Source organism: Notechis scutatus, chromosome 8, assembly GCF_049901735.1.
Source record: "Notechis scutatus isolate UNSWTSFEM ecotype Mainland chromosome 8, rNotScu1.2, whole genome shotgun sequence".
Lineage (NCBI taxonomy): Eukaryota > Metazoa > Chordata > Lepidosauria > Squamata > Elapidae > Notechis > Notechis scutatus.
Genome location: NC_142016.1, coordinates 1,989,068 through 2,013,994, shown reverse-complemented (window position 1 = coordinate 2,013,994; position 24,927 = coordinate 1,989,068). Strand labels below are relative to the sequence as shown.

The 24,927-nt window shown below is 47.6% G+C and overlaps 2 protein-coding genes across 4 annotated transcripts; both read right to left on the bottom strand.

The window, feature by feature from the left end:
* Nucleotides 1-3,338: 3,338 nt before the first annotated feature.
* DCDC2B (doublecortin domain containing 2B) lies at nucleotides 3,339-17,421 on the bottom strand. Of its 2 annotated transcripts, none has more exons than XM_087970472.1 (11): nucleotides 17,025-17,420; nucleotides 14,774-14,831; nucleotides 13,458-13,534; nucleotides 12,574-12,705; nucleotides 10,873-11,019; nucleotides 9,384-9,420; nucleotides 8,264-8,317; nucleotides 5,923-6,100; nucleotides 5,136-5,239; nucleotides 4,049-4,111; nucleotides 3,339-3,524 (listed from the first exon to the last, which is right to left on the bottom strand). In XM_087970472.1, the coding sequence occupies exons 1-11, from the start codon at nucleotides 17,300-17,302 to the stop codon at nucleotides 3,516-3,518; spliced, it is 1,137 nt and encodes a 378-aa protein (XP_087826598.1). In that variant the 5' UTR covers nucleotides 17,303-17,420; the 3' UTR covers nucleotides 3,339-3,515. The 2 variants fall into 2 exon arrangements, with proteins under 2 accessions (XP_087826598.1, XP_087826599.1); XM_087970473.1 differs by lacking the exon at nucleotides 3,339-3,524 and adding an exon at nucleotides 3,747-3,850 and having other exon boundaries at nucleotides 17,025-17,421.
* Nucleotides 17,422-18,647: 1,226 nt separating this feature from the next.
* On the bottom strand, nucleotides 18,648-23,997 carry IQCC (IQ motif containing C). Of its 2 annotated transcripts, none has more exons than XM_026673704.2 (5): nucleotides 23,625-23,997; nucleotides 22,468-22,611; nucleotides 19,987-20,305; nucleotides 19,655-19,773; nucleotides 18,648-19,280 (listed from the first exon to the last, which is right to left on the bottom strand). In XM_026673704.2, the coding sequence occupies exons 1-5, from the start codon at nucleotides 23,658-23,660 to the stop codon at nucleotides 19,242-19,244; spliced, it is 657 nt and encodes a 218-aa protein (XP_026529489.2). In that variant the 5' UTR covers nucleotides 23,661-23,997; the 3' UTR covers nucleotides 18,648-19,241. The 2 variants fall into 2 exon arrangements, with proteins under 2 accessions (XP_026529489.2, XP_087826600.1); XM_087970474.1 differs by having other exon boundaries at nucleotides 19,987-20,296; nucleotides 23,625-23,771.
* Nucleotides 23,998-24,927: the final 930 nt, after the last annotated feature.

Here is a 24,927-nt window from a genome sequence, read left to right as displayed (position 1 = left end):
TCCCTCATCTAAGTCATTAATGAAGATATTGAAGAGTACTGGGCCTAAGACTGAAGCTTGTGGTACCTCACTGCTTACCTCCCTCCTTGTAGACCCATTAAGGACTACTCATTGAGTACAGTTTGTCAGCCAGTTACGAATCCATTTGGTGGTGGTGCTATCTATCCCACTTTTTTCTAGCTTACCAAGAACAGTTGCAGAAATTGGGTTTGGCCAGTCTAGAGACTGGGGTGGGGGACGACATGATAGCAATCTTCCAAAAACTCCCAACCGTTTCATGGTGGTGTTCCCCAAGCACTTCGAAGATCTTCTCACTGACCAAAAGACTTGAGACCGTATCAAGACCATCAGTCAGGGCCCTAGGAGCACAGCTGAATTCCACAACCTGGGCTGTTGGCTGAACGACTGGCCACAAGGGGAGAGAGCAAGATCGGCGGTGCAGGGATGCTAGCAGCTCCTCAATTATTGGAAGACTGCTATCATGTCGTTCTTCCACCCCAGTCTCTAGACTGGCCAAACCCAATTTCTGCAACTCTGTTCTTTTTTCTTTTTCTTTTAGTCTCCAGGCCTTTAATCATCTTAAGTTGCTCTCCTTTGCACTTTTTCCAAAGCCTCAACATCTTTTTTGTAATATGGTGACCAAAACTGGATGACGTATTGCAGGTGAGGCCTTACTAAGGCTTTATAAATGGTATAAAGACTCCTGTCTTGGGCAGGGAGGGCAAGACCTCCAAAATCCCTTCCGGGCCTGTGATTCTATGATTCCAGATGAGATTCCCCCACCCCCAAAAATTGTCTTCTAAAAGCATTGTTTTATTGAGCTTTATTGTGCTGTACATAAAAGGGGGGGGGCTTTATCATACAGCCCAATGAAGGATAAGGATTATGTGAAAAAGTCATCAGCCCTAAAATGTTTGCCCACCCATGATTTCTTTTTGACAACCCCATGTTGACTTCTAGTAATCGTCTTTCTCGTTTTTGGGCACTCACAAATCTACTGCTTGATTATCCTTTCTGGGATCTTCCCAGGTGTTGATGTCAGGTTGCTTGGTCTGTGGTTTCCTGGATCTGTTCCCTCCCCCCTGTTTGAAGATTGGAACCACATCAGCCCTTTTCTAGCCTCCTGGTAGCCTCATGACTACCATATTTGTTCCATCTGCCTTTCCAGTGAATATATCTGATTCCATTTCAGTGTATTATTGTTAAACCATCTTTAAAAATATTTATTACTATTATTTATTTTGTTTTTTACCTTCTTCATCCTGAAGTCAGAGAATGTGGAACTCGTAACAACTCCCAGCATCTTGTCTCAGGGGCCTTCGATGTGGCTTCTTCCCAAGTGACCCACCCCTCCAAAGGGGACAAAAAGGACTGAAGTGATGCACCTGAGTGCAGGGCCTTCTTCCCTTACTCCTTCTGTGCAATGGGGTATCCAACTCACAGGCATTTCTGCACTCTAGCACTGAAATTGAACCAGGAGAGGAGGCTGGTGGCCATGGAGAACGTTGCTTCTCCATTCCAGCCTTCTACTTAAAACATACCTAGAATCTAGTCATTCTTTACTTTCGTCTTTTTTCTTCTTTAAAGCCCCTTTGCCCCTTTGCCCCCACCCTCCAGCCACAGCCAATCGACAGCGAGCGTTCAGATTCAGCAGAAACTCTGCCGGTGGCATTTCTCCGAAACCAATGGACCTCTGTCCCCCCCCCCTCCCAGCAAGGGAGCTTCACTGAGGGACCACTGTACTCCACCAATTCACCCCAAGGCCAAGCCATCACACCTCAAGGCTCTGAGGCTCTGAGGGGTGGGTCTCTCCTGAGCCATGGAGGCGCTGGCCGGCAAGCGGGATGGCAGTAGTGGGATGCTCACCTCAGGGTCAGGCCCTCTGTGAAGATGCTGAGGGGGCTGCGTTGGCAGGCAGTGGCATTTCTCTCTCTCTCTCTCTCTCTCTCTCTCTCTCTCTCTCTCTCTCTCTCTGTGCTGGCAACCCTTCTCTGTGGGAAGGGGAGCGTCACACATATACAGACACAACCACTAATGCAGTCGTCATCATCCCCCCACCACGCCTTCACGGAAGGCCCAATCCTGGGCCGAGCATTTTGCTTCTGCTGCCACCCCACTTGCCACTACCACCACCCCGGCCAGCCCCTACATGGCTCAGGAGAGGCCCACCCGTCAGAGCCCCAATTGGCTGCCTGCTTTTCCTTGGGGCGAATCGGTGGAGTACAATGGTCCCTCAGTGAAGCATCTGTGATGAGAGACGCAGAAGGTGGAGGGCTGGGGGTCCATCTGCATTGGAGAAACGCCAGCAAGAGGTTCAGCTGAGTCTGAACACTTGCTGTCGATTGGCTGTGACTGGAGGGCGGGGCTGAAGGGGGCGCAAGCATGCGGTGGAGGCAAAACGTCCTAGCCCAGAGGTGTCAAACTCAAGGCCCAGGGGCCGGATCCAGCCTGCGGGGTGCTTAAATCTGGCCTGTGGAAACATCAAAGGACCAACCCACAGTGCCTCTGCCAGTGAAAACAGAGCTGCTGGGTGCCCCCACTCCAACCTCTGCTTTTGCTGGCAGAGGGCTGCATAAGGCCACAACCTCCGAGGTCAAACACAACCCCGAGGCGGCCCTCCATGAAATGGAGTGTCAGGATTCCAGCAGTTACCCCAATTAAATTATGAGTCTTGAGCCAAACTTCTGAAACGTCAAAAGGATTTATTGGGAATTAACATGTCCGGCACTGCCTGGATGTAGCCGACTCTGAGACACATAATTCATTGTCACCCTTGACTCTGATTTTCCCTCCCACCCCACCTCCTGGGTGTATCATAATTCATGTTCTCCAAGGAGACACATCCATAGCCAAGAGTCATCAATCATGCTCTCCAGTTAATATTTTGCATGGCAGAAACTTATGTCACCTAGTTACTATCTTTGAAAAACTATTTATGGAATGCACTTTTGATTTCCGAGCTGCCACACTTCTCCCTCCTCCCTTTCTGTTGGCAACTCTAAAAAGACCATAGAAATATTTTATGAGTTGACATGGAGTTTGGCTCCCCTGTCCTAGCCCACCTGTGGGTTTCCTGCTGCCCCCTTCTTTTGGCGTATGAACAGTGTCAGTTTGCTGGCATGACAAGCCCTTTCCCACTCCAAGACCTACAATCTTTTTGCACCTTCTTTACCTGGTGCCATTATTGGTGGCCTCTGTGTTAAACTTGGAACAGCTGTCAGCCCTTGATCCCCATGACTGTTTCTCCCCACACACAGACACAGACACGCCACCCTACCCCCAATGGCCCCTCACTGGAACCTTGTCTCAGATAAGCATTTCAGACTGAGAGGTGGAGATGGAGTTTCTACATTTATTGTAAGAACAAATTCTGTAGACAAAAATTGCACAAAACTACCACACATTTGGTTCAAGACATTCCCTCCGGCAAACTTGCTTGGCCTGTTTCATTAGAATCACTTCTCGGGTCCACGAGAGCTTCTCCTCGGTGACTGCAAATGAAGCTTCTGTCCCACTTACAACCCCTACGAAGAGGAGAGAGTCTCGTCATTGTAAACGGAATGACAAAGAGAGAACGTCTGTTGACTTCAAAGGCAGAGGAACGTAGGGATTTAGAGCACTCCCAGGTGATGTGGGAGCAGCCGTTGCTCGGTCTCAGAGAAGAGAAATTTGTGCTGGGATGCCCACCGTGTCTGCTTTGTTTTCTCCTGAATAGATTGCACTTCAGTAGAAGAGACCCTGGGCAGCTCAGGGTTAAAGTCCTTGGACTGGGTTAAATGGCATGTAACCAGGAAACAAACTTGCTCCCTTCTATACTGTGAGGACGTTACCTTGCCGGGCAGTGAAATACCTGCAAGAAAATCACCCAGCCCAGAGCATACTAAAGACCCCACAGGGTGCCCTTCTTTTAAGCTGGCTTGTTTTTTCATAAATGCACAGATTCTTTCCCTTGCAGCAAACTGAAATGAACCAGTTGTTGTATAAACCCCATTATTCTTTCTTCTCTCCAGCACTTTGATTAAAGTATGTATTAATACAAGCTAATTACCTTCTTGGATGGCCTTCCTTCGATCTTTGATATAACTTCCTCTTCCACAATCTCTGCAGCTTTCTGGGAAAAATGGGGGAAAGGTACAAGGACTCAGGCCACGTCCATTCAAGGCAATGAGAGAAGGCTGCCCTTGTGGTCAGAGGTGGGATTCAGCAGGTTCTGACCAGTTTTGGAGAACCGGTAGTGGAAATTTCGAGTAGTTTGGAGAACCGGCCAATCCCACCTCTGACTGGCCCCGCCTCCCGAGTCCCAGCTGATTGGCTGGGTCTTCTTTGGTTGCCCTGCACAGGAGAACAGAACTGGAAAGCAGGTTAGTAGGATGGGGTGGGAATGGAGATTTTACAGTAGCCTTCCCCTGCCATGCCCACCAAGCCAGATAGAGAGAGACTTCCAGGCCTGTGGACAGCTCTGAACACCCACTGCAATTCTTTAGGGCAGGTGTCTAGACTGGCTAGGGAATTCGGGAAGTTGTCCACAGATCTTCAAGTTGCCAAGGTTCGACACCTCTTCTTTTGGGTAAAAGATATGAGCCAGCATCGTGTGGCGGCCGCCAAAAAAGCCAATGCAATCCTAAATTGCATCAACAGAGGGATACAATCAAGATCAAGTGAGGTACTAATACCACTCTATAAAGCCTTAGTAAGACCACACCTAGAGTACTGCATCCAGTTTTGGTCACCACACGATAAAAAAGGATGTTGAGACTCTAGAAAAAATGCACAGAAGAGCAAGCAGGATGATGAGGGGACTGGAGACTAAAACATACAATGAACGGTTGCAGGAAATGGGCCTGGCTAGTCTAGTGAAGAGAAGGACCAGGGGAGACAGGATAGCGGTCTTCCAATATTTGAAGGGCTGCCACACAGAGAACCTATTTTCCAAAGCATCCGAAGACCAGACAAGGAATAATGGATGGAAACTGAACAAGGAGAGATTCAACCTAGAAATAAGGAGACATTTTCTGTTCAACCAATGGAACAGAAGTTGCCCTCGGAAATTCCAACTCTTGTTATTCTGTGTTCTGTATTCGAATTGCTTGTGAATGCAAGGAGACCAGAATACATGCACTGAGAGATCCTCCTACCTGGTCTACAGGCAATTCAACCTGCGTGTTTTCATCTTCTCCAATTTCCTGCGCATCCGCCATCTCCTGCCTTCCTCCTCTCCTTTTATAAACACTTTCATCTTCTGAAAAAAAATAAAAATAAAACACAAGGCAACATGAGATCCCTTGGGAATAACGTGCACTTCCCTCCTTGTGCGAAAGCTCCAGACCAGTTAAACTAGGGGGGGTGGGCGTGGCCAGCACATGAGGCATGTGGCCCACAGGCCACACGTTTGACCCCCCCTGCTCCAGATCCAGATGGTGGCTACAAATTAGCTTTGATGCCTTTATGACTGATCTGGCAGAAGAAAGCCCTGCCTGTGTTTACAAAACAAACCATGATTAACAGAGCCATGGATACTGAAGGCATTGTGGGAGAAGCCCTGTGGAGTCTGTGCTAGCCCTTTTCCAGCATTTCAGGCATTCACTTTCCTGAGCCGCTGCGGACATCAATGTCAGCGTCCCAGTGAAACTTCCCATTCTCATTCAGTACTCAGAAACAAAGTTCATCCAACATAGCTTCAGAGCTGCAGAGCTTAATACAGAGCCACGCCAAGGCTACTTCTAGTTTCAGTTTCCAAACAATCCTCCTTGGCTGACTTAGTTGCTATGTCTATTCATTGGCTGACCTTGTCACCATGCTCTATTCCAGTTCATGAACATACTTTGGACACTATCACCATAGCATCCTCACCAGTTATAGCCCACCCTCCGCCTTTCACGCCTAGACATGCGTGCTGTTCTTTCTCCATTTATTTATTTTTACCTTGGGCAGAATAGTTGCCAGGGCCCTGGCTCACTTGTCTGACCTGGCTTGGCTTGGCATGGAAGACAGATGTCGCTTTATCTTGGTGAGGATATTTCTTAGCTGCCCTGGACTCAGAGGGACGTGGAGGGTCTCCTGCAGGCATGATCCCTGTGGAATGCACCCGCCAAGGTTTCAGCTGGAAGTTCAAGGAATGTTCATCAGGGCCAGTTCAAATCATCACCAGCACCTCCTATTTCCATCCTCTCAAAGTCGTCCCCACTCCACAATCTCTTTCCATGCCAAAAATAAAAAAAAGCAATTCCCTGCAGAAAAGGTGCCACAGCTCCCCAGCTTTTGGATCCGTAGCCCTTGGGAAAGTGGGGAGTCTCTGGCACACCCCCAGGGCTGTGAGATTTCAACTCGCCCCCCCCAGCTCCATCCAGGCCAGGAAGGATGGCAAGGAGTCCAAGCCTCTTTGGATGGGAAGCTGCTTCCCCATGCTTGTTCCAGGCCAGTGGTAGCTAACCTTTTTGGGCTCCTGTGCCAAAAATTGTGCACGCGCTTGCACATTCACGCTCACGTGCCAGCACCCAGAAGGCAATGCACGCCCCCACACCCACTACACATGCGTGCGTAATCACCATGCGGTGGGTTGGACTAGATGACCTACAACAGGGGTCCTCAACCACCGGGCCGTGGACCGGTCCCGGTCCGTGGAGCACTCTGTACCGGGCCGCAAATTAAAAAAATTAAAAAAAATGGTGGCTTTCTTCGCCTTCGGTGAATGCTGCTGGGATCGTGGATCAAGGACACAAATGAAAGAAGGGGAGGGAGGAAGCAAACCAAAGCCTGTCCTGCTCTCCGGCTCAGCAGCTTCGGTTTCCTCCCGCCTCGTTCCTCTCTCAGTTGCTCTCTCGCTCCTCCACCAGCCCAGGAAGAAACTGCTTCAAAGAAGCCGGGGGGCTTTTCCTGTCGCCGCAGCTCCTCCGAAGCGCCCGTTTACTCCCCCACCCCGCCCGCCCGCGCGGTTCAATCCAGTGCTCCGTTCTGCCTGCCTGCCTGTCTGGTTGTTTGGGAGCAGCTTCGGGTGAGAATAATAACTCTTTTATCAGCTGTCAAACTCGATCGCATGCATCGTATGCTGGCCACGTCCATGCCCAGTTTAGCAAAGGGGGAAGTCACAATATGTCACGTGACAATGCCAGGATGCCGCAAGTTTGGCATCCCTGCTCTAGGGAGACCCCCCAGGACAGGCTCTGGCCCAGCACTTTGCGATTTTAAGCTCCCCTTCCCCAAGCCGGATGTGAGCAATCCCCAAGGCCCAAAGAAGTGTGCCTGACTCCCCGGTTTGCAAAAGGCTAAATTATTACTACAGGTGGTCCTCAGCCAACTTCTTACCACCCATTTGAAGTGACGATGGGCCCCAAAACAGGTACTTAGGGCCCAGATTTGAAGTGACAGTGGCTGCCCCCTTCCCCCACAGTCACACAATTGTGTTTCAAATGCTCAGCAACGACCTGCAGCATCTTGTAGTCACGTAACCACAATTGACTTTTTTTGCCACAAACTGATGTTTACTTCCAATTTCTAGCAAAAAATGCCCATGGTGAACAAGGGGTCCACTTAACAACCACAAATTGAGTTAAACACCATTATGATTCTCTTAACAACGGCCACAAAAAATCTAAAATCAGGTTGGTCACGTGATGACCCCTTAACAATGTAAAATCTTCTTTTCATAAAAATTGTAAGAACACAAAAAGCAGGACATTTGGAAAAGTCAAAAGGTCAGCTGTGGCTACAAAATCCAAGCCCTTTGAGGTGCATTGTATTTCTTAAAAGGGTGGAACTTGGTTAGGCGGTTGCAGCTGCTATCTTGACTTTTTGGACACCCACAAACGCCTGCAGACGCCCCTGCTGATTACGATTTGGACCCAAATCAGCATCATGAGGGAGATGTAAGGGCCCTAGGCTAGGTTGATAAGACCCCACTTCTGAAAGTCTCAGGAAATAGGGCTTCCGCCTTATTTCCTGCCAATCGGCTGGAGATCTTAAGATGCAGGCAGGACAACTTGCCAAACTTTGCTTGAGGTTTTCAGTATACACAGGTTGAACATAATATTCATGAATTTAGCCCACCGAGCCTTTTATTGTGGAGAAAATATATTCCCCAAAATGAGATTTTTATTGCAGAAACTTCAGTGTTTTATATATACATATACATGCACACACATACACATATAATGTAATTTAGAGGTCTTTGAGAATATAGAATCCCACTTTCAGCCAACACGAAACATTAAAATCCTGCACTTTTTGATTTAAGTTTGGCAGACTAAACCCTCCAAATTCCCTTTACCTGTTGCGCCGGCTCAAGGAGTGCCGAGTCGCTGGCTACGTCTTCAGAGACCACCTGGAGAGAATAGAAGGGAATAGAAATAACTAAACAGGTAAACAACATTGTGAGGTTTTGCTGATTCTGATCTTAGCTAATGCAAAACCCCAAACTGGCAAGACATTAAATAATGAAATACTGAAATGTAATAATGTTGTACACGTTTTATTTTTTTAAAGACAAAATGTGATAATCACACATCAGGAAACGTATCAGCCTACAACCTCCCAAAATTCCAAGTGATAAAAATTAAATACTTGGCCACCATATTCTTTCTCTCCCTCTGACAAATGACCACTGTAGGTGAATTTTCTTCTTTCAGCACAACTTAGGCTACTTATGGGGAATTTTGGAACAGGCAGCGGGCATTCTCACCAAATGGCTACCATGCATGCATAACCCATCCACCAGTACACAGAGAAAGTCATGGACTCTCCCTTGTTTTTCAAGCCCCGTGTCTTGCCTCCCTCTGCCAAAAGCTTTGTGCTACCACCCCCTCCTCACTTTACCCTCTTTCTGGGGAAGGACCCATAGAGGCAGGGGCTGCTCTAGTTTACATTTGGTACCCAGGAGCTCTTGCAGTGATGGAGGCTGGCACTTTGCTTTGCCAAGATGCTGCTTTTCCCCAGACCTAATAAAACATTTAGACCAACTATAACCTTTTGCCTTCCAATCTATTGTAGCAATTTAATTTGGGCCCCGCTAATGAATACCACGTCCAGGGGCAGTAGCATTAGTAAGGGGAAGGGCCCCTCTTTTCTGGGATTTTCCTAAGAGTGGGAATGCCTGCTCCGTGATCTCCTGGGAAGGCGGGGAGAAGCCATGTGGCTGGGAGGAATTCCTACTTGAGCGGAATTCCTCCATGATTTTCAGGGTTGTCCCATAAGAATTTTCCCTCACTGGGAGGCTTTGCCATATATGACCCATCCGTTAATCCCAAACACAGCAGAAGCCACAATATCTTTTTTTTTTAAGTCTTAACAGGAACATTAACACATCACACACCTTCTCCAGAGGCAACGTATTTTTTTGCTTCTTTTCAGACAGGAGCTGCTTTAGGAAATCCGCTCTCATGGCTACTTACCTCCTGATTGTAGCTCCTTCTGTTAGCAGGAAAGTTCCTACGAGCAGAAAAGCAGCACATTCATATCCACAGCAACTGAAGATAGTTTTTCCTACCTCGCTGAGATACCTTGCAGGGTGATGGGAAGAAGGAATCACCTTGAGGAACAGGAGGGAGAGTTGCTACCCAGGCAACAGACAAGAGAACAGACGAGACAAGAGAACAGCCTGAGAAGCGACTCAGACCAGAACCTCTCCAGTTCTTCTGAAGAGAAAAGGAAGAGGCAGGGGAGCGTAATCACACCTGCAAGATCCTGGGGATGCTACAGCAAAAACAGTTGACCCCTCCATGGCCCTAGTTTCTTAGCCTGGACTACCTTGACACTCGGGGTCTGTAGGCCCAGCACACCCTGCCTCTCAGCTGGCGTTGGCTCCCTTTTCATGTGCTAGATGCCTGCTCTGGGATCGTGGCTCTCTTCTTGGTAGTTTCTTGATTTGTTTATTTGCCAAGGGAGATTCTCAATCGTCCAGGTCATGGTTGTCCCAGAATTGCTTTCCCCCAAAATAACCGGACATTCTTGGGTTTGTTTTCTTGAAAACGTTTTACTTTTCATCCAAGAAACTGAAGAACTCAAACTGGAGAAGCTTCTTGGATGAGAACCGAAACGTTTTCAAGAGGAAAAAAACCAAAAAAGTCCAATTGTCTTTTAGAAAAGCACCTTTGGGACACTGTCGCTTACTGTTAGCTTGTTTGGCAATTCCTCATTGGGGTATTGTTTGCTTCTTGATTGTTGGTCTAGTATTAAACTTGGTGTTGATCTGTGTTTATCTGGGTATTGATTGCTGGCAAGGAGGTGTTTGGGCCTTTTGGGGTTTTTTGACTCTGACAGGGCAAGCCACTGGTGTATAAAAAGACAGCAAAAGACACCCTTCTAGCACGGAGGACGTTACCTAATTGAGTAAAGAAGCGTCTGCAAGAAAAACAACCCAGGTCAGAGAGCACCCAGGACCCCACAGTTCAGTCCTGAGCCCCAAACATTCTTTTATCAGTTTCCCCCTGAAGGAACACAACGTAGGAGCCCTCCCAAGTTTCCCCAACGTCTCATTTGGTTTCTCCCAAACAAGGAAGATTGGAAGCACAGAGGTATTTGGAGAATGTGGTTGGACAATGCTGCTTTTTTTTAATTCTCCTTCTTCTTTTTGTTCTAAGGAATTGTATTCTGCACAAAGGAACCTGCGGCTGCATTTCAGTCGCATTGATTCAGCCTTCTGGATGTGGGCCAGATTGGCTACCATTAAAATCAGGGGTGTCCAACCTTGGCAACTTTAAGACTTGTGGACTTCAACTCCCAGAATTCCTCAGCCAGCTTTGCTGGCTGAGGAATTCTGGGAGTTGAAGTCCACAAGTCTTAAAGTTGCCAAGGTTGGACACCCCTGATTTAAATAAATCTTTCTCCACCTGGCAGCCGATTGAAAAACCTGAGCTAAGCAGGGGCACCTCAGTTGCCTACCGAAAGGGACGATGAGGGATTTTGGGAGGCACCAGGAGTTCAAAGTAAGGCAAATCTTTGTACTTCTCCAGACCCACAGCCACGTAATATTCGCCATTCACCAGCTCCTCCCCCCGGGAGACGAGGTCGCCGTTCAGCTTGCAGAGCCTGGCAGGAAAAGCACAGCAGAAACAAGTTCATGAAAAGTGGGGAGAATCTGAGGAAGGCTGGCTGGGGAATTCTGGGAGTTGAAGTCTCACCCAACTTAAAGCTGTCAAAGTTGAGAAGCAGTCTTAAAGAAAGCTTATTTGAAGTACATGGGACCAGCTTCCATGAAAATATGTACAAGCTTGCAGACAAATTTCTCTATTTCCCGTAGTATGAAGCACAATGCTTATCAGCTTTTAGGCCCTACGTGCACTTTGCAGCATAATTGTACGTACATGTTACATACAAAAGGATTGTATGCAAACATACTGCTAACCTGAGTATTGAATTTACCCACTGCTGAATTGGGGCACTATATTAAGTTGTATCCTAGGTTCCACAAACCGACCAAGATGAACACTAGGCAAGTTCATCACATGGACAAAGGCACCTACTGGGCTTTATCTAACCAGGTAAGCTTCTGTGTAAACATAGCCAGAGAAGGCTATGACATCTTCTACAAGTTTCCTCCTGTTTAAAGACTGAAGAGGAAACCAAGAAAGCTTTGGGTCAGAAAAACCCATTCGTAAATTAAATCCAATGACCCCTCTGTTCAGTGGTGAGATTCAGCCAGTTCGCACCGGTTCAGGAGAACCAGTAACTAACTTTCTGAGCAGTTTGGCGAACTGGCTGTTGGGAGAAATCTCCTTCCAACAGCCTTTTGTTTTTCCCACCTTATGGGGTTAATCCTGTCAGGAAGGTAATGTTCTGGTGTGCCTCTGTGTTTCTAGCCTAATCCTGTTTATCTTTATTGCTCTGTTGAAGTGTTTTCAGAAACTGGCTCTGCAGTTAAGCCTTGTGACATTGTAACAGCCATTAGTGCTTCTTGGCAGTACACCAGACTTTCTATAGCCTGAGTGGCTGGCTCCTCTGGAGTTTTTTCCTCTGCTGGTACTTTTATTCCGGAACTTGACATTCTTAAAGGGGAAGGGTTGTTTTAAGCTGTTTACATTGCTTTAGTGGTTCCTGGCGTTGTCCTTTTGGGGTGTACTTCCAACACCACTGAACCCCCTCACAGCCACTCCTTGCTTCCTCCATCTCCAATTAAGAGTGTGAGGGGGCAATCGCGAGCCTCTTTCTTCCCTGGATCAATAATCTCTACATGGAGCAATCTGGCTAGTCTTTGCCTTCTTTGTTACCAAAAAAGGGGCTTTGGGAGGTCTTCCCCACTCAGTAAAGCTATATATAAATAAAGCTTTTTGGCATAGAAAGCACAGAGTTGTGAAGCAACCTTCCTGGGCGCAGAATTACCCCAAATGATACTCAGCTGGTGTTGATGCCCCCCCACCCCCAGGAAGACAAGGTCCCTCTGCTTCTCTGGAAGCAGGACTCAGTGCCGGGACCCCAGTGTACAGAGACCCCCAGGAGGCAGCCCCCTCCAGGCCTTAAGCCAGAGAATTTGGAGGGCCGAACTAGCCTAGTTCTGAAGCAGCAAGGAGGCGGCAGAGCCTTTGATTTCCCTCCCTCCCCCCAAGAAATAGACAAGGATGGTAAAACGACATGGACAGCACTTACTTTTTCACCACTCCAGTGTGCAAATTTGCCTTTTCTGACAAGCGGCTGAGGATGATGCCCCATTCCTGCAAGGCGCTCCTGGCCAGGACCATTCGAAAGGGGGGGCTCAGCAGGTCTCCGTTGCGGAAAACGCTGGAATAGCAGAAGCAGAAATCCCGGCTTCCTTCCCTGTGGAGCTTCCTAAGGGAAGACTCCCAGCTATTCCTATTTCCCTCTCATTCACCTGTGGGGGGATCTGGATTTCATCAAATTGTACGAGTGGAGCACAGGTGAACGTCTGGACTCCACCACAAGCAGAGAGTATCTCAAGTCTTCTGTGCGTCTTAATTTATTTGTATTTATACTTCAGATTCTGGCAGAATTTTACCCGGGGGAGGGGACAAGGATTTGGTCCCTTTTTCATAACCCTGCCTGTGTTTTCCAATCACTTTGCCCATCTTTTTTCTTTACTGGCAGTAAGGGCTGGATTAAGACTGGGAAGACCCTCTGAAGAGGACCTCCCCACTCAGCCCGGCCCCTTCCAGGTCTGTGACAATTCTGTTCTTCTGCTACAGAGACAACGAATTGTGCCAATTCTGCCTTTAGTTAGCTGTTTCTTTCTTTGTCAGATGTTTATCCTGCCTTTATTTTAAACAGCAGCTAACATACCTAATATTCCTTCCTCCTACTCTTTTCCCCCACAACGACTCCATGATGTGGATCAGGCTGAGAGACAAGCCCAGAGTCACCTAGCCAGCTATCATGGCTAAGGCGAGAGTAGAATTCACCACCTTTGGTTTCGTCTGCTACCTTAACCTCTGGACCAAAATGGGGTCTCCTTCCCTGAGCTGCCCCATTTCTTCCTTTCCTAACCCGAGAGGGAATTTCCAAGGAGAGTCACTCACTAGATGACACAAGGAAGGTTCGTTTGCCGCTTCCATCCTGCCGTAACCATCACCTTCTGAGGAACACCTGGATAATTCTGGATGCCAAAACATCATTATCATCAATAGCAGCAACAATAACACATCATTATCTGCCCTTTGTAGTTTCTAGTCAGAGGTGGGATTCAGCTGGTTCTGACCAGTTCTGGAGAACCAGTAGCGGAAATTTCAAGTAGTTCAAAGAACTGGCCAATTCCACCTCTGACTGGCCCTGCCAACCCCATCTCTTCTCTGCCTTCCGTTGAGTCCCAGCTGATCGGCTGGGTCTTCTTTGGTTGCCCTGCACAGGAGAACAGAGCTGGAAAGCAGGTTAGTGGAGTGGGGAGGGAAGGGAAGGGGGATTTTGCAGTAACCTTCCTTTGCCACGCCCACCAAGCCATACCCACAGAACAGGCAGTAAAACATTTTGAATCCCACCACTGCTTCTAATGCTGTTTCTTAACCTCAGCACCTTTAAGATACATGGACTTCAACTCCCAGAATTCCCCAGCCGGCTCCAAAGTCCAAGCCCAACATGCTCAAGGCCTTAGAGGAGCCTGGCTTGCCTCTGCCTCCTTCGGCAGAATATCCTCTTTTAGGTTGCTTTTATTATATTGGTACATAATACAACACTTGGACAATAGGCAGGCAGCTTCTGGATCCAAAGCCTCTCCCGAGTGTCGAGCCTTTTGTATTGGCAAGTATTCCTTTGCAGAGCCCCCAGAAGGGTCTAGGACAGGGGTCGGCAGCCCACAGCTCTGGAGCCACATGTGGCTTTAGTGCACCCCTGCTTTAGTGTCTGTTGAAAGTTATAACAGCACTGAAAAAAGGGCCTTACGACGGGTACTTAAACTTGCAACCACCACAGCATCCCCCATGGTCATGCGATCCAACATTCGGGCGCTTGGCAGCTGGCATGTGATTACCATGGTTGCAGCATCCCAGACTCACACGGTGGCCATTTAGACCTTCACAGCCAGCTTCCGACAAGCAAACTCTGTGTATGTGTGTGTGGGGGGGGAGAGCTGGATTTAATGACCATGTGATTCACTTAATGACTGCAATGATTTGCTTAACAACTGCGGAAAAAGGGTCATAGAAGTGGATGTGATACTTAACAAGCCCCTTGTGTAGCAATAGAAATCCTGATCCCAGTTGTGGTTGTAAGCCAAAGCCAGCTTGTAATTGTCTAATGGCCGGTAGTGCATAAAATCCGCTCATCCTAGGACTTTTCTAAAGCAGAACTAGACTGTTCCGTTCTGAAACCAGCTTTGGCCCACCTGTGACCACTTACTCACCTGGGCTCCATTTTTTTTCTGGTGCTGGTTCAGCTGCTTCATTCCAACATTTGCATAGCTGTCAAAAATGATTTGGGAAGAACATGAGCCACTGAGGTGAGTCAGTGCTGGAGAGTTTTGAGTTCAAGACTCAGTTCAGAGCAGACTCACCTACTACCACGTCCAACCATTTCTTCCATGAATGCTGCAGACAAATTGCATAAGCCCTGGTTGCTGCATCTCTGGAAGTGGCCAAAGAGTGTGGCAAAGTAACTCTTAAGGGGTGTTTTCCAGTCAAACAACCAGCATATCCTTTGCCGTAGATATGGATTACATTACAACTCCCATCACCTCCAATGTCATTAGATATGCTCCAGATGACTTTTAGGGAAGAAGTGGACTTCAACTCTCAGAATTTCCCAGCCAGCTATGCTGGGAGTTGAAGTCTACATACTACAAGCTGCCAAGATTGGGAAACACTGAGCTGGATCAACCAGAGAAGACAAACAATACAGTCCCTTCAACACATCTTTAATTCAAAGAAGAGTTTGAATTTATCTTTAATTCACACACACCCCAATAAAACTTGTGGGATGGACACCTTTTCTAGAAGGAAGATGAGCTGCACGTGTGATGCATTCTTGAAGTAAAAAAGCAGAGTTCCACCACCCCATACCCCCCCACTCTTATGATTTAAATAATGTTTCTGACAGTTCAAACAATTGGCCAGCCGAAGGCAACCAACCCCAAAATTCTGTGCAGTAAGACAGCAACTAATCCCAAACTATAGCTAAGAGATGGCTGTGAGCCCAACATTCCTTAGCTTTCACCAATTAGGCACCTGCTGCAGGAGTGTCAGCTGGCAAGCTCAAAAATGGCCCTACAATGGCTGGTTGGAGAAAGATGTCCAAGGGGTAGAAGTTCAAATTTTGCTCATTTTTTGGAAACAAAGCCAGAGGCTTCTGGTGCAACCAGTGAAAAGACTCAAGGCAGTTCTGTGCCTTGGGACCGAAGAACGAAATGAGATTTAATGGGAGATGTCCTCAAGTCAAATGCCAGGAAACCCCACAAAAATAGAAACTTTCTACTACAGCTTTTTCCAACCTGGTTTCCAGATGTACAATATTAGGGCTATGAATTCTCTAAACTCCAAATTCTGGACTTGAAGGATTCCACCACGGGGAGGCCTTCTCTTCACTATTCCAGGCGCTCTACAGAGCTGTGACTCTCTTCTTTGAACAAAGGCCACTTAAATCTTGTGCTGGAGAAGCTGCCGCGTATCTACGCAATTTAAATACTGCCTTGCGTGCTGGGTGCCAAGAGCGGCCCTCTTGATACTCCCACAAGGACAAGGGCTGCTTGAAGACTGACATCAGGAGTTTGGTGTTGTCATAATTCAAGGGTCCTGGGTCCTCCCTTGGAGTCTAGAACAGACAGACAGCTCTAGAGAACAGCCCAGCGCTTCAAGAGCCTGCTCAGGCTGCCTGTTCTGCTTTGACTCGGGTCTTTCTCTTTGGTCCTTGGCTGCAAGGGGGAAGTAAATGACTAAGAAGGGGCTTTGGTTCCCCTGCCGGTGCCAGATTGGCACTTGGCTTGGCTCGGCTTCCCCTGGAACTCTGGGCCTTGGAAGGGCCTCTCCTTGCCCCACCCGCCAGGCTCACACTCTGTCACACCCTGCACGGAGTCTACTCCATCTTTACCGTGAACTTTCATGCCAGTGAATGGGTCCTCTTCCCTCCCGCTCCCCTGCATTGGCAGTTGCTGGCACACAAGGGGCTCCCTTCTGGCCCCCAGCAGTCCTTGAGGAAGGCGCCTCTGGCTTGGAGTGGCAAGCCCCTCCCTCCCCCTCTCCCCCGCCAGTTCTGGAGGCAGAGGAACAGCGTGTGCTCCTCCTCCTCCTCCTCCTCCTCTGGTGCTCCCACTGCAGAGGCTCCCATTCTACCTCGTTCTGCCGTTGCTGCAAGGGCGGCCAGAACAATTGTCCCCCTCGGCTGCTCTTGTGTATTAAAACTGTCTAGTTTCATTCGGCACTATTATCAGGTTCAAAATTCATCAGCTGATTATTGTGCTTTTACATAATCATCATTACCACGTTTAGGGTATTCTGTAATCTAGTACATTTTCATTTATTTTATTTTTACATTTTCATTTCCACCCTAAAATCTTTTTAATGGCCTCTATTTTAGATTCTCATCTCGCCCTTGATGGCTGGTATATATACACTTTTAAAGTTTTTATGACTAGTAAAAAGGGACTGGGTTAGGTTGCTTACTCAAGCCTTTTGAACCGCTCAAAACCCGCAGCGACGTATCGGCAGCCGTTCTGCAGCTCGCTCAGCTCCATGATGCGATGACCCCCTCGAGGCGTGTAGATGCTCCTAATGGCCACGGGGGCTTGGACGGTGCTGGTCACTTCATTCAAAAAGGCATCAAAAGTCAGGAACCGGCGGCGGCTCACCACAAATTTCCGGCCAAGGAAAAAGGGATCCCCGTTGCGAAAGACCACCACATTCTTGGCAAGGGGTGCCACTGCCACAGTGCCTGAGACCATCTCTCCCAGGCTGCAGACCGCAGGCGGCTCGTCTGAGAAAGCTCCCTGGCAGAGGGGGGCACCTTGGGGGCTTCTGCAGCCAAATGGCACCACTCTTCTGAGTGTGCCAGGCTGCCTTCTGAGAGAGAACTATGCTGTTTCCATAGTGTCGGTTCAACAAGGAAAGAGAGAGGGAGTGCCCTCCGCTTGGTGAAAGACTTGGGTGTGTCTCTGGCAGAAACTTCTCTTTTGTGGAGGTATGAGTAGCCTCTTTCTAGAATGACAGCGGGACACCCTTCAGCCCTGGAAGCAGAGGTGCCAGCTCCGCCGTCCGTGAGATCAGAGGTGGCGCCGTAATGAAGGTGGGACTACAAAGACAATAACATGCTCCTCTCTACTCTTCTGCCTCTGCTCGATCTAGTGCAGATGGCTGGAGAGTAAGCCAGGGTTGCCCCAGTCAAGGGAGAGTTTTTGGGCGAAAAACATAATAAACTCCACGTGAAGTGCTTTCCCCAGTCAGTGAGCTTTTCACATCCCACCCAGGCGCAACGGGCGGCCTTGTGCTGCCACCAGGGTGGAAATGCAAGTGCTACAAAATGACTCTGAGGTGAACGGCTCATGTAAAATGCCAATCTGTTTTGCAGAGACTGTGAACGCACAAGTGGATTTGGAAGGAAATAAAAACCACCAGTATTAATAAAGCAACAGTGGCCTGTGTTTAGGGCTCCTCTCTGTTCTTGGCCCGCACCGTTCCACATGTTCATTGCGGAACCTGCAACTTCCCAAAAGCCCTTAAAAAACTAAAAGATTATGAGACTGACCAGTCCTGCCAGAGAAGTTATTACTCCTGCTGCTAATTTCATTTGGGGAGCTTCTCTCTTTAAATGCTTTCTTTTGCTTTCTCTCCTTTAGTGTTCAAGCTTGCACAGAAGGGGGTATCTTTTGTTGAACTAATGTAACCCACTCTGGGGATCTTTGGCGAAAAATCACACTAGAGTATTGCTACTGCCTTGTTTAATTTGGGGCAATGTTTCCCAATCTCAGCATCTTTTAAGACATCTGAACTTCAACTCCCAGAATTTCCCACAGTAAAACTGCAACTTTCCAACAAGCTAAGTCAACAGGTGAAGCTGGATTTCCTCAACAACCACGTGATTCATTTAGGGACTGCACTGATTTACTTACAAATGTGGTGGAAAGATCTTAAAATCAGGCATGACTCATTTAACAACCGCTAAGCAACGGAACTGATCCCAATTGTAATCGTAAGTTGAGAAATACCCATAATGTCTCTGGCAGATTCAAACTGCCCAGCACAGTTGAAAAATGTGGGGTACTGCCTAATTTTACAGTCACAGGCCAAAAATGGGGCATGGAGGAAAATGTTTTATTTAACTTCATAATAATTTAATAATACAGGGCATCCAAATTTAAAATAAAAAAAACAAGCCAGCAAAATAGCAAAACCAACCATGTAGTAAAGACTTTAAGAATAATCAGTCAGTAGCCACAAAAAGCAGAATACCGGAGTCAGCTACAATACGGGACCCTGGAATAATCTCCAGGAATTGAAAACTATCTGGTCAAAGCTGCTCTAAAGTAACTGACGGGGGAAAAGGCCACATGAGGCAGCAGCTTGCATGGCCCACTGATTACTAGCTACTGTAGCTTTGCAAATGCTGGTAAAACGGACATTCCGTCGTTGCTCCACCAAAAGAGCACAAAAGAAGCTTCTGCAACTGCAATTCCAAAAAGTCTGCCAGCCTTGAAAAGCGTTTGCAGTCTCCAGTTTTCACAGTTACTTTTGTAAGTCTCAGTGGTGACTTCCGAATGCGGCCTCTCTAGGGAAACATGGCGGATGCCTTGCCTGCAGCCCCTTGCTTCCTTTCTGGAAGTAGCAGGTCAAAGTGTGAGCTTCCAGTTCAGTGTGAAAAGGTCACATGCGAGATCTGCTGAGCTCTCAGGCTGGTTTCCCCAACCTCCGTTTCAGGATCAAATACTACGACAGAAATAAAAACAAATGAAAGCAAACAAAATCTACATCAAAGGTTGCAGCTATCCTAATAAAGTGACACAAATCACTATATTCCAAAGGAGACCATGAACCTTTATTCCCTTCATAGTTTTAATCCCTGTCCAATGCATCTACCAGTACGGTTCTGACTTTTAAAGATGCACGCTCTTCCACACCCCGAGGGATCCCGCTTTTGCCCAAGCCCGGGACAATGCAGAAATACCTCTCCTCCCCATGCCATCCGTCAGCTTATAGAAGAAGCGGTCATCACAAGAACTGTGCCAAACCATCTGGCATTTGGGTGATGGCTGCTCCACAAGACAAAAGTCCGACAAGCAACCCAAAGGCAGTGTCCTTACATTCTTACGGCTGGCAATTGCCTGCTGCAGCCAGAGCAGCTCCATGGCCAGGTGCTTGCAGTAGTTCTGCAGGTCAGGCATCCCTCTGGGCATTTCCGGTGCTTTGGGGAAATGAGACTCTGGAGAAGCAAAGAACAAGGCGGTCAGAAACAAGATTGCCTCCCTCCTCAAGCTGGGCAAGGCAACCATCTCACTTATACACACACACGCACACAATACTGCTTCTGTAAAGTTGTTAGGAAGAAGATTGATGCTATCCAGGAACTTGGATGTACAGATGTACTGTCTGCTCAGTTTACCAAAGTCCAGGGTTCTTCCAGCGCCTAACTTACCCTGACTCAACCTGGGAGACTCCATCCCCAGAACTGTGCTGCTCCAGTCAGATGAGGTATTGCTGGGTTCCCCGCCTTCCTCATTTTCTGCTGGCAGGCTGCAGACATTCCCTGAGTGAGCATCCAGAGCTTGCTGTCCTACCTCGCCGATCTTGGGTTCAGCCGTCACTTCAGGCAGTAGTCGGCTTGGAAACTGCATCTCAAAGTCACACATTTGTTTAGACGGTGATGCCTCTTGAAAATATTGTGCATCCTGTTTTTGTGGCTTGTCAATTTTAATCTCTTCTCTGTTGAATTGCTTTATTGATTTCTTAGAAGACTGTAAATACAAAAATAAAATTCATCAATATAAAACAATAATGCAAAATAAAAAGATTACCCTTAAAAAGAGAATGATCATTATGTACAGAGCAAGATATTTTCTAGTTGAATGTGCAGCTCTGTGTTGCAGAGAGCATTGCACATCCTATTACACATCAAACAAAAAGCAAACATTTATATGGTAAACAAAGGCAGTATTCTATATACTGAATACTACCAGACTGTTAGTTTTGTTACAACAAACACACATGAAGTTCATCTCTATGTGGAGGGAACATATTTGCAAACAGAAGATAGAACTGCATGTATTAATTCCTAATTGGGGAGTAAAGAAAAACCAATAAATTCTTAAAGGTGTCATCAGAAAGAAGCAGGACCCCCTACTCCCCCCACCATTCATAGTGTTCTGGCCAATTCCTGAACTTCCTCATGCCAGAGACAGAAGTCTGGTGCTTTTCTGCATCCAGTTTAATAGGACAATCCAGGCATCCCAGAAATACAGAAACCAAGTAGAAGCCTCCTAAAAATGCTGCATTTCACTGCTTCGGCTCAAACAGCAGAGATTTAGTCCCTCATTCACTCAATTTATAGGGTCATCTGAGATCAAGGTAATGAAAAGGTCGGTTTAGTTCATTTATTATGTTAGTCTAATGCAAAGTAATTCATAACTCAGCATGTTGTAGGCACCAACCATTGACTTAGCATGTTGCATGAACACAAATTACCATCTTAAGCTACATTGTGTGCACAGTTATCAGGCAAGTTGTATTTTGGAGGATTAATTGTATTATTGAACAACTAGTGCTCTCGGTCAATCCAAAATGTTAATAAACTTCAAACCTGAATATTTAAGGAAGTAAAACTGAGGTTTTGCCTTTCTTATAAAAATATCTGTGTGTGCAATTATCATGCAACTAAATGAAGAATGAAAATTTGCCCATTTCACTCATTTATTTGCATGTGTTAAACTGAGAATAATAAACAATTCAAAAGGTACAAATAAACATTTCTGACATTTCAAAATAAAACTTGTGACCGATATAGCCACCCTTTTCAATAACAGTCATAAGCCTTCCATTCATGGAGTCTATCAATTTCTTTATTTGTTGACGATCAACCTTTGGTGCAACAGCAACCACAGCCTCCTAGACACTGTTCAGAGAGGTGGACTGTTTTCTGTCACCATAAATCTCCCGATTGTGAGAAGTCCACAAGTTCTCAATAGGGTTTAGGTCAGGTGAGGACCATGTCATTATTCTTTCATCTTTAAAACCTTTACAGGCTAGCCACACAGTGGAGTACTTCAATGCATGCAATGGAGCATTGTTCTGCAGAAAAATCATGGTCTTCTTGAAAGATGCAGATTTTTTCCTGTACCACTGCTTGAAGAAAGTGTCTTCTAAAAACTGGAAGTAGGTTTGGGAGTAGATTTTGAGTGCATCTTCAACCCAAAAAGGTCCAACTAGCTCATCTTTAATAACAACAGCCCATCCCAGTACCCCACTTCCACCTTACTGGCGTCGAAGTCGAAGTGGAGCTCTGTGGCCATTACTGATCCAGCCACAGGTCCATCTGTTTGGTCCATCAAGAGTCATTCTCATCCCATCAGTAGATAAAATCTTTGAAAAATCTGTCTTCAGATATTTCTTGGCCCAGAAAGTTGCCGTTTCAACTTATGTGCCTTGTTCAGTGGCAGTCGGGTTTCAGTCTTCCTTAGTGCTCTGAGCACTGAACACCTTGTACAGTACTTCTGGGCACTCCAGGTAGATTGCAGTTCTGGAATATGACAGTCTATTAGACTGAAAAATAGTTATCTAGATCAGGGGTCCCCAACCTCTGGCCCATTACCAGGCCGTGGTGTATTTGCAACCGAGCCATGGGCCACGCTGGGCCAGCGCACAGTTGAGCTGTGTGTGTATTTGCATGCTTGAACAGTTCACTTCCCCTCCTCCCCTCCCCCCCAGCCAGGCTGCCAAGCTGCAAAGTTTGGGATCTGTTGGTCTAGATGGTTTTCATGCTTAAGGTAAAATCAGAACTCACAGCCTTCTGGTTTCTAGCTGATGCCTTAACCACTAAACCTTTAATTCCCCCCTGAAGCATTTCAACAACGGATCGATACTCCTACTTCTGCTTAAGAGATGAGCCTATCGACAGTCCTACCTTTGAGAAAAATGCTGGTCTTGGGAAGAGATGGCCAGTCCACTGAAGCCAATCGAAGTCCCCTTCAATTTCCTTGACGATGCTCTCATACTTACTCCTTACGCTTTGAAGCCTTTTCCTGATCAGGTAACCCCTGACAACAGCCTGAATGGGAACAAAGCACAATCACAGCTGCACAGAAATGACCAGTCTTGGCATACAACAAGGCAGCACGGATTGAGTTTCTCCAGTATTAAAGGAGTTGATAGGGAGATGCTTAACGGGTGGTTTTTCTTTCTCTCAGCTGCCATTTGACAGGGGAGCGAGGGCAAGGAGGAAGCCAGCCCTTACTTGTGCCCATTCCAATGCCAGGGTCTAATTCTTAAATACTGAAGGCGAGGAAGAGGAAGGAAGCCCAGAACTCTTTTACAGTTACCTGAACCTTCTAATCCCCTCACCATTTCTACTACAAGGAGCCCTCGGCTTGCAATTACAATTGAGCCCCGAATCTCCCTTGCTAAGCAACACAGTTGTTGCAATGAGTTTTGCGCTGTTTTACAATTTTCCTTGCTACCCTTCCCTAAGTGGTAAGTTAGGAACGTGGCTCTGAAGTGAGCGTTGGCTTCCCCTTTGGCTTTGCTTGGTCAGGGCGCAAAAGACACTGACACACACAGGCACAGACACGCCCGCCTGTTGCCAAGCGGCTGAACTTTCCGCACACGGCCGCGTGGGAGAGCCGCAGCGGTCCTAACTGTGAAACGCGGCCATGTGTCACTTTTTCAGTGCTGCTGCTATCTTCGAACGGTCACTAAATGAGTGGCTATAAGTCGAGGACTGCCTGGGCTGAAACAAAGACCTTCCCCAGAAGAAGTTGAGGGAGACCACAAATTCGGGGCGAGGCAGGAGAGGCCAGGAGGCCCCCAGCTTTTCCACTCCAGGGCAGCGGAAGCGCCGCAAGGGCCGAGGGCTGGGTGCGGCGCCCGCCGTAAGAGCCAAGGCGGTCCTCCCGGCGCCTCACAGCGCTGCCTTTCGCTCGGTGCTCCTCGGCAACTTCCCTCCCTCCATTCCTCGGCGCAGCCCCGCACAGAGGCGGCCCCGCTGGGGCTTAGCCCGGCCGGGGCTTCTGTCCACCGACCCCGGCGCCGGCCTAGGCCGAGCCGCGAACCTCCCCCGCCCACCTGCAGCCGCGCCGCCGCCGCCGCCGCCTCCCGCATCCTCCCGCGAGCAACGGCAACCGCGCCCCCTGATGACGTCAGCGAAGGGGAACACGCGCCCCGCCCACGGCCAGAGGTTGTTTGGGTGGGGGTCCGCTTTTCAGCTGCGCTGAGTTCCAGGTTCCATCATTCCCAGCGGGAGGGGGGGTCCACAGAAATCTGGTGTGTCCGACCCCCCCCCCTCTAATTGGCCAGGTTCTTCAGGCTAAAGTGGGGGTGCGAAGGGCCCAGCCCATCAGGTGTGCGACGGGGCGCCGGCTTCTGACGTCTTCACTGCGCGACGTCCTGCCAGAAGGCAGAGGCTGCTTGGCCAAGGGTCTCCAACCTTGGCAACTTTAAGACTTGTGCAAGCTGGCTGAGGAATTCTGGGAGTTGAAGTCCACAAGTTGCCAAGGTTGGAGACCCCTGTGCTTGGCGACTCTAAAATGGGGGGGGGGGGGGCTCGACTCCCAGAATTCCCCCGCCAGCAATGCTCCAACGGCGGCAGAGCCCTTCGCGGCCCGTCCCCCCATCAACACTCCCAGCCATAAAAAAAGAGAAATGATCAAATATTGCCACCAGACTCGAAATTCTAGAAAAAATCTAGAACTACGCCGCCTTCGGTCCGATCTAAGTATAGTATATAATGTATATGATTATACATTGCAATGACTTACCGGTCAATGAATACTTCAGCTTCTACCATAACAATACAAGAGCACACAATAGATACAAACTCAAGGTTAACCGCACCAAACTTGATTGCAGGAAATACGACTTTTAGCAACAGAGTGGTCAATGCCTGAAATACTCTACCTGACTCTGTGGTTTCTTCCCCAAACCCCAAAAACTTTAACCTTAGGCTGTCTACCATTGTCCTCACCCCTTTCCTAAGAGGTCTTGTAGGGGGCGTGCATAAGCGCACCAACGTGCCCACAGCCCCAGTCCTATTGTTTCTTTTATATATTTTTATTTTTCTTATATGTATCCATGTATTCATAACTATGTTTTTACTTATACCTATTATCTTGTAAGCAATTGACAAATAAAAATAAATAAATAAAGCTTTATTCTACAACAGGGCTGGGGAACTATGGTCCCTTTTATGACTCCCAGAATTGCTGAACCAGCCATGGCTATCTTAGAAATTCTGGGAGTTAAAGTTCCCAAGTCATAGAAGGGACATAGTTCCCCAGCCCTTTTTCTACAGGAAGATCTGGGAATGCTGGAAATGTAAACAGACTCCAGGAACATATCATATGTGGTGGACGTGCCCAGTAGTAAAAAA